The sequence below is a fragment of the Carassius gibelio genome, chromosome B21 (assembly GCF_023724105.1).
Source record: "Carassius gibelio isolate Cgi1373 ecotype wild population from Czech Republic chromosome B21, carGib1.2-hapl.c, whole genome shotgun sequence".
NCBI classification, from domain to species: domain Eukaryota; kingdom Metazoa; phylum Chordata; class Actinopteri; order Cypriniformes; family Cyprinidae; genus Carassius; species Carassius gibelio.
Window position 1 is genome coordinate 18280523 of NC_068416.1, and position 8794 is coordinate 18289316.

General features: G+C 36.5%; 2 protein-coding genes across 5 annotated transcripts; both read left to right on the top strand.

The window, feature by feature from the left end:
• Window positions 1-172: 172 nt before the first annotated feature.
• ppp1r3b (protein phosphatase 1, regulatory subunit 3B) lies at window positions 173-4261 on the top strand. 3 transcript variants are annotated; one of them, XM_052589011.1, is made up of 2 exons: window positions 173-384; window positions 2382-4261. In XM_052589011.1, exon 2 carries the CDS (start codon window positions 2413-2415, stop codon window positions 3292-3294), a length of 882 nt encoding a protein of 293 aa, XP_052444971.1. In that variant the 5' UTR covers window positions 173-384; window positions 2382-2412; the 3' UTR covers window positions 3295-4261. The 3 variants fall into 3 exon arrangements, with proteins under 3 accessions (XP_052444971.1, XP_052444970.1, XP_052444972.1); XM_052589010.1 differs by lacking the exon at window positions 173-384 and adding an exon at window positions 416-751; XM_052589012.1 differs by lacking the exon at window positions 173-384 and adding an exon at window positions 740-887.
• A 420-nt stretch (window positions 4262-4681) lies between these two features.
• eri1 (exoribonuclease 1) lies at window positions 4682-8488 on the top strand. 2 transcript variants are annotated; one of them, XM_052589008.1, is made up of 7 exons: window positions 4682-5057; window positions 6035-6195; window positions 6286-6502; window positions 6765-6848; window positions 7385-7494; window positions 7572-7686; window positions 7886-8488. In XM_052589008.1, the coding sequence occupies exons 2-7, from the start codon at window positions 6143-6145 to the stop codon at window positions 8138-8140; spliced, it is 834 nt and encodes a 277-aa protein (XP_052444968.1). In that variant the 5' UTR covers window positions 4682-5057; window positions 6035-6142; the 3' UTR covers window positions 8141-8488. The 2 variants fall into 2 exon arrangements, with proteins under 2 accessions (XP_052444968.1, XP_052444967.1); XM_052589007.1 differs by having other exon boundaries at window positions 4682-5038.
• The last annotated feature ends 306 nt before the right edge of the window (window positions 8489-8794 follow it).

Here is an 8794-nt window from a genome sequence, read left to right on the forward strand (position 1 = left end):
TGTGAAAGCGTTGAAAGGAGTTAGTGGGTTCATGTTTATGGGAGTAAAAGTGGTGGATATTTTTAAAACACAGGGGGGCCTCCAGACATGGCCTACTGACCCCCAGTCTTTGCAGTCACGTGACATGCCATTGATCAGTATGCGGTGCATGCATGCCCCTGTAGCCTGCAGTGATTGGTCCAAACAGGTAGTTCACGTGAACACGGGGTGATCTTCGGCCAAAATGTAATTTTGGTGCCGGCCGGTTCAACTAGGAGGCTCGCTCATTCCGGACGCACATCAGCAGCACGAGCGTTTTACTCTATTGAGCTGAAGCTGCATTTACTAACACGAGACACTGGGCTTGGTGAAAGAGTTTGGTCCAGTTCAAATGTCGTGACGCAGGTATGCATGAATTTATGCTCTCAGTTTGATGATCAATTTTAATTTTGAAGAGGACTGAGTTGATTCGTGTTCAGGCACGCAGGGATTTTTAATCTAAGGGAGGGAGGAAACTTTTATTAAACACGTTCGTGCCCAGGGAAACGTCTGCAAACCAGGAAGAGCATGACGCAGAACGAAAAATGATATTAAGCTTGAAGTTTTTTTTATATATATATGGAAAAGGAAAGCAATTTTGCATAACATTGGGATTAAAAAAAGATTAAAGATTACGAGAGGAGATGTTGATCAAAACGAAGGCGAGGTATGATAAAGCGTGATGATATGTTGGACCTGGGCTAAAGTAGCAACTAAAAATGAGCTCCAACAGGTGCGAAACCATTTGTTTCTAAAGCTAATTGCGATTGCCTATTATTTCAAATGACAATATTCATTTTTAATCGAATCGTTCTCGCGCCAGACCGACCGGAACAATGTTTCATTGTTCCTCGATAACAAGCTAGAGGGTAAGATTTTGGGAGCTTTTTTTGTCTAAGACTTTTTAAATTGTATCCTCAGAATTTGCTATTCTGCAAACTAAAGTTGTTTTGTGAAACCTATCGCTTATTTATACGTTGTGTAAATGAATGTAAAATTACAACGAGTGCTGTTGTTCCAACCAAACACACTGCTAGAGGTTATGAATTGTGTCCATGAGATTATTATGGTATGGCATAGTAACAGTATTTACTTGTGGAAAGATTTTAAAATATTTTAAAACTGAATTAAAAAAATAAAAAACTTTGTACGGGTTAGTTATTGCAACTATTGTGGCAAATAGAGGCCAGCGCGATACAATCCATATGGGACCAGTGGAAGTAAGCTGTAAAATAGTGTTGTCAAAGTTGTCAATCCTCCCTATCTCCTCAGCCATTAAATTTTTAGCAAATTTTCATACAAATGAAAAGCTTTTGCAAGTTATATAGCAATTCTATTTTGCCCTGTAAACCTATAATTATTAAACCATATTGCAACATCTACTACAGGGTTTGCAGGTCTTGGCTTGGAGGGCCGGTGCCCTGCGTAGTTGAGCTTCAACCCTGATCAAACACTCTTGAACCAAATAATCAAGGTCTTCAGGATCACTAGAGTTTGATCTGGGGTTTAGATGAACTCTGCATGGCACTAGATTTGAGAAACCCTGATCTACTGTCACCTTAGGTGGCTGCTGCTTGTCTGCAGTAGTCATTTATATAACTACTTTCTATAATTGGTTAAAACAGGGATGTTAAACTCAGCTCCTGGAAGGCCACAGTCCTGTGGAGCTTAGCTCAAAATTGCTCCAGCCTTTAGTTTTCAGGTAATCCCAAAGACATTGGTTTGCAGGTTCAGAGGTGAGTAATTAGAGTTGGAGCTGAATTCTGCAATGCTTTGGTCCTACAGGAACCGAGTTTGATTGACATTCCTTGGTTAAACTTCTAGTGTTAAAGCTCACCCCTTGTTACAATACTTGCCAGTCTGAAAATTAATTATTTTGTTTGTTTTTCCGATAGATAGTATCTCATCTAAAAATAAAGTTCTTTGTTGTAAAGATTAGGATTATTGTCATTCAATGATTTTGAATGAAGTGTTTTACAAATGAACACTAGAGGGTGCCCAATATCTTTTGTTGTCCAGTCTCTTTGGTTCTCCATATGCAGGCTACATATCCCCTCCCCCTGACCTGCAGCTTAGATAAACTTGTTTGACCGTCTCACTTACTGCAATCTTTTGCTTAATGTTTAATTATTTGATTCTGAGTCTATATTAAGCCCTTTTTACTGTGCATAATGAATAAAAAAAAATTAAACGGAGTGTATATGTTAAGGATTTCATGCTGTGCTGTATTAAAGCACGAGTGAGAAATTTGAATTAGTCAAATATTGGAAGATTTCATTGGCTTTCAACCAACATTCACAGACCAGAACAGACATTTCTCACTGTAGTAATGTGGTTATTAATACACACTTCTGCATTTTCAGTGAAAGTGGCTGCCGTCCCAACGAACCCACCATGCCGATTGAACTCGCCATGCCGATTTATCTGACAAAAGAAGAGTTCCTGAACCTGAGGGTGTCTAAATACAGTAGGCCCTTGCGACCGTGTTTGCACCGATGTCAAAGTACCAAACTCAGTTTCGGCTCTCCGAGGGAGCAGCCAGAGTCGAATGGTGCCAGCGCACCCATAACGATACCTAACAGGGACAAAAAACGTGTATCTTTTGCTGATCACAAGGGCCTCGCCCTGACGATGGTTAAGGTCTTTTCTGAATTTGATGACCCTATTGACATCCCAACCAGCGTTGTGCCGTTTTTTAGCTCTTCTGTGACTCTGCCAGAAGCGAAGGACAAGCTAACCCTCGACTTTGACCAGCCGTCTGCAGATTACTTAAAGTTCCGTCAACGTATAGAGAATGAAAACGTCTGCCTCGAACACTGCATGCTTAAGGAAAAATCGATAGCAGGGACGGTCAAAGTCAAAAACCTTTCCTTTGAGAAGTCCGTTAAGCTTCGCATTACGTTTGACACTTGGAAAAGTCACACGGACATAGAATGCCAGTACATCAAGGACACTTACACCGGCTCAAACCGTGACACCTTTTCATTCGAAGCTTCTTTGCCTGATCAGGTGCCTCCACACGAACGCATCGAGTTTGCCGTTTGCTACGAGGTCAATGGCGTAACGCTCTGGGACAACAACCAAGGAAAGAATTACAGAATTGTTCAATCCGCACTAAAGAAGAGTTCAAATGACACTATGGCTGACCATCAGCGATATGATGTGAGCGACTGGGACGTTCTTTTTGACCGATACGGCAGCCCCAGATGCTCACGTGGAATCTTTCCCAATTGGCCAAGCTACGCTGGATATGAAGACATTGGTCCATATTACTAAGAATCTGCTTTTGGGACACTTTATCCTGCACACACATCCATTGTGATAAATGTCTCCTTAAAAAACACGTTGTTCTTTGATCAAGGACCTGTTGGACCGTGAAGCCATATGGACACTTGAGATATTTATCGTCAATAATATTGGATTGAATGAATTGTTTTTTAAAAAAAAAATAGTGTTCCTGGTGTTGTAGGAATGTAATTATGAGGGTCAATTTGTTTTTTGTTTTTTTTGTTTTTTCAGTGCCTGTCAAATGCATTAATGCTCGTTTCTGTACAGGTTATGTGAAAGTGTTCAAGGTTGATTTTGGGTTTGTATGGATTTGTGTGGACCTTTATAAAATTATTCAATGTAAATTAATTACGTCTAAGTAAATCTGCTGGCCAGTATATTTGCTAAACTGTAAATCATGATCATAAAATTTTGACTTAAATTCTTGTGAGCAGCAAATGGTTTTCATCTGAAAAACCTTGCTAAGAGAGAAGACGGAATGACCCAAAAAGTCAGTGATTTTCCCCCAAAAAATGTGAGACCGGAATTGTACTCCACCTGGATATCTGTATACAAATTCTTTCATATGTTTTTGTTCTTTCCCGAACAGCTCATTTTTAATGTAAAACCCTAAAAGTATTTACATTTCTGTATTTTAATTGACTATGACTGATTCTCACTGTGATTGACTGCACTACTAGATGATGATGCTATTAGTGATGCAAGTTAATAAGTAATGTGTATCATTTGTTCAAGGTAATGTAGGCACTTTAATTTGTTCTTTAACTTCTTGTCACCCATTTTAAATAGCATTGTTTGAGTGTGAATACGGGTTTGCCAGAACCACTTTAAAGACATTGTTAAAAGAAATGTTCTCTCAATGGTATTAGGTGTGTTTATTTTCTGCATTTTAATGCAATGTTTTAAATGTTCATTGTCATTGAAAACTTCAAATAAAGTATTGGAGCAAAACATATTTATTTGACTTGTCCTCATTTACAGATAATAACGTAAATAGCAACATCATGGAGAATGTTTTTATTTTATTTTTTATATTATTGCAATTGTTACTTGGTGTATAGTTGTCCATGCGGATTGATTATCCTCAGAAGAATGTTACACACAAATTACACACTTTGAGAGGATATTTATTTTGGAATTTTCTGAAGGGGAATTTAATATGTATGTTAGAACGAGTACATAAACAATAAGAATGTTACACACAAATTACACACTTTGAGAGGATATTTATTTTGGAATTTTCTGACGGGGGGTTTAATATGTATGTTAGAACGAGTACATTAACAATATAACCATTAATACGCTTGTAACAAAGCTAAGTAAAAATAAATAAAATTGATGGGTCTTTTATTCTACAATTGTTCGACCTTTCAATGACAACTTCCTGTGTACGTTGAAGCGTCAGAGACCGCGTTTGTTATTTGGTTCACGTTTAAATAACAGCAGCTAACCAGAAGTATAATTCTTTGCAAATAGGGGATAATTATAATACAATGTACAAAAAAGAAACTTGAGAAATATAGACAATCATTAGGATTGTAATAATTCGCCCGGAGCGGATTAAATAAGAGACACTGAGCGTGAACGCGCCAAACCAGATATAACGTTCACGTGAGTGTTTATGAAATTAACTAAATAATCAAAACAGATGGAGTCCCAGAAGAAGACCGGTCAGTCTGTGAATAAGACTTCGACGTCTGAGAAAGATGAAGAGGAGGAATGCTGCGCTAATGTGAGTGTTTTAACACACGGTCAGTAACATTGCTAGATTAATGTTATACAGTTAGCTCTGGCTAAATAATGAGTTCCTACTATTTCACGTTTTGTGAGAGTTTCAATCACCATCATTTATATTACAGGTCAAATAACGTTACTTATTATGGTAAATTAGTTAAAAGTCTCGTTATCAAAAACCAGTGACCATGTTGTGATTTTAACAAGCTGAGTCATATAAAATTTCTCCCATGTATGATTGCTGTAATACTTCGCAGTGTGTTGTCTTATGTTAGGTGTTGTTTTGACTCATATTTAGTAGAAATATGTATTATTTACTTATATTTAACTGTTTTAGAGTGATTCATCTCAAATATAAATTCTTACATTTTTAACCCTCTAAATATTCAAAATATAAACAAGTTTGTTTCTTGTTGCTCACCAGTGAATCCTCTGCAGTGAATGGGTGCCATCAGAATAAGAGTTCAAACTGCAATTTAAGTACTAATCCACACAGGTCAAGTCCATTATTTAATGTCTTGTGAAGTGAAAAGCTGTTGTTTGATGTAAACAAATCCATCATTAAGATGTGTTTTGACTTCATATCATCGCTTCACAGTCCATTGTATTGCTTCTTCCAGTGAAAAAGCCCACTGATATTTGTTTAGCTCTATTCTTGGAATGTTTTCAGTTGTAAACGTTGCTTGATCGGTGTACAGTATATTTCTCTCCTGATTCAGAAGAGATTACTTTTTTCTCCACTGGAAAAATTATGCATTTATTCACTAGAAACTTGAAGCATATTACTTCACAAGGCATTAATTGATGGACTGGAGTTGTGTGGATTATTGTGAAGTTTGTATCAAATGTTTGAACTTTCATTCTGATGGCACTCATTCACTGCATAAGATCCATTGGTGAGCAAGTGATTCAAATCTGAAACAAATGCATAAACGCATAAAGATGAAACAACACTAACACTAAACAATGTTTTATTTCCCTGTTTTACATTAAGACTTCATGTGAAAAAAATGAGAAACAGAAGCCTTCATCCCCGAAACAAGGAGATTTCAGTGATCCGGTGTATAAAGAGATCGCAGTGGAAAATGGCACCATCAACCGAATGAATAAAGATGAGCTGCGTGCAAAATGTGCTGAGCTGAAGCTTGACACGCGGTACTGAGAGCTTTTATTGTATTTATTTATTTACATTCATCTTACCTGCCAGTTACTCCAGATTCACACATACAGTTTGTCTCTTTTCAGGGGAGTTAAGGATGTCCTGAGGAAGCGCCTAAAAAGTTACTACAAAAAGCAAAAACTGATGCATTCAGCTGCTGCAAATGGGAGCACTGATACATATTTTGACTACATCTGTGTGGTAGATTTTGAAGCAACGTGCGAAGAGAATAACCCACCTGACTACCTGCATGAAATCATTGAGTTTCCCATGGTGCTGATCGACATGCACACCTTGGAGATTGTGAGTTGGTGAGGGAACAGTCTGGAACATGTGTGCTTGATTCTGGCCAGGCAAACATTTAGAGTTAACTGTTTAAGCATTGATCTGCTAGTTGTGGAAAAGAAAGATTTTAATTTGTGCCAAAATGAATCATTATAGATTTGAGCAAAGCCACAGTGATTGTTAAGCCCATGAACTGATCTTAACACTTACATCTAACACTTTTTTCATTATTTTTTTTTAAATTTGTATTTTGTTTGTAATTTCATTCCTGTCATCACAGGTAGACTCATTTCAGGAGTATGTGAAGCCAGTGGTGAACCCACAGCTCTCGGAGTTTTGTGTTAAACTTACTGGAATCACACAGGTAAGATTTATGATCTGCATATCGAATTAAATAACAATTTAAGATGTATAAAAGAAGTCTTTTAGATTTCTGTATAAATGTGTATACTTATTTTTTTCATGAATGTATTTTAGAACAATAGATAAAATTTTCATTTGCTATTTTTCATTAAAATTAAGTTGTCTGTATGTAGTAGATTGTGTTTAACACACAAAAGATAGATGATCATGTCAACACGAGAATAATAGAAATTCTGCATTGATAAAAAAAAAAAAAAAAAGGTTATTGGATCGGTATCGGCAGATACTCCGAATTTTTCGGTATCGGCTCAATTCTAAAAGAATTGTATCGTTGCATCCCTAATTTCAATCAAATAAATGCATACAGAGCCTTCTAAAATATATATATATATATATATATATATATATATATATATATATATATTACTGACCCCAAACCTTTGAATGGTAGTGTATCTAAGTTTTTAGTCTAAAATTAAATGGAAAGCAATTGCTCAAGCAATTTTTAATTCTTAATTTTTATTTATTTATTTTTAGAAAATGGTGGATGAGGCAGAAACATTCCATCAGGTTCTAAAGCGAGCAGTTTCTTGGCTACAGGAAAAAGAACTTGGCACAAAGTACAAATATACATTTTTGACAGATGGGTAAGGATTAACCAGACACTTTAAGCATGGCTAATGAAATTCAATAGAATGTACAGCTCACTCTCTTGTTTGTGTAGGTCATGGGACATGGGGAAATTTCTTCATACCCAGTGTAAACTGAGTTGCATCAGATACCCACAGTTCGCCAGAAAATGGATCAATATCAGAAAGTCTTATGGAAACTTTTATAAGGTTTGTTTTCTTGTTCAATTTTCTTATGATTCCTTATGAAATAAAGAAAATCTAAAAGAAAAAAAGGATCTTGATATCTAAATTGTACAAAAATGAATTGGGATAAGATGAGTATCTGATCCGTTAAAAAGTTGGCTTTGGAGTATTAAGTTTGAACAAATACTGATGTTTTCATGTGTCTCATGCTTGTTTCTCACAGGTTCCTCGAACTCAGACGAAACTAATCTGCATGCTGGAGAATCTTGGAATGCAGTATGACGGACGTCCCCACTGTGGTCTAGATGACTCCCGCAACATTGCCAGAATTGCCATCTACATGCTGAAGGACGGCTGTCAGCTGCGGGTGAATGAGTGCTTGCATTCAGGAGAACCACGGAGCGTGCCTATCTCTGCCCCTATTGAAGGAGCCCCAGCACCTCAAACCCCCCAAAAAGAGACTGAAAGGATAATTTAAAGCCTCTCTCACAGAAATAACATTGCTTTGTCTGGTCAAATATGAGAACCTGTCTCCATGTAAATGTAAGTTAAATGAGAGTAACTAATGTGGGTTTTCTTAAAATTAATCCTGAAATGTGTACACCATATTTGCACTATAGCAGATCAATGGATTTACTGAAAATTGAGTTTATGTACTGTATTTTGAAATTGCTCCTGATAAGCTGAAAACAGTAGTTTTAAGTCTAACTGATGGTTAGCGATTAATACTTGCAATACTACTTTGCATTGCTTTTCTTAATTCATGTTGCACATCCAATGAAAAACTCAATTTGTATTATTTTGTCAATAAACATTTTTTATGATGCCTCTGTACAATATTATTTTAAGAGATATAACTTTATGCTATTCATATTTAGATCTGATTTTCAAGTGTACTACTTTTTTTTCTTATTGGGTTCTTTGCACCGTTATAATCTATGCAATGTTTAGATATGTTTTAGTATTGCAACAGGACTTGTCAACACAAAGTTTACTCTGTTTCTGGCCACCATATATAATTTTCCAAGGCCATGCAATAATCGAGATTTCGACAATCAAGTGTATGTTAACACACAGTCATGATCATTCTAATGTACTGACGTTGTTGTAAAAAAAATTGTTAGTGAAAATA

Coding starts and splice junctions, on each gene's coding strand:
- eri1 (XM_052589007.1), top strand. CDS start 4,955: ATGGAGTCCCAGAAGAAGACCGGTCAGTCTGTGAATAAGACTTCGACG. Junction 6,503..6,764: donor ACATGCACACCTTGGAGATT/GTGAGTTGGTGA, acceptor CTGTCATCACAG/GTAGACTCATTTCAGGAGTA. Junction 7,687..7,885: donor CTTATGGAAACTTTTATAAG/GTTTGTTTTCTT, acceptor TGTTTCTCACAG/GTTCCTCGAACTCAGACGAA.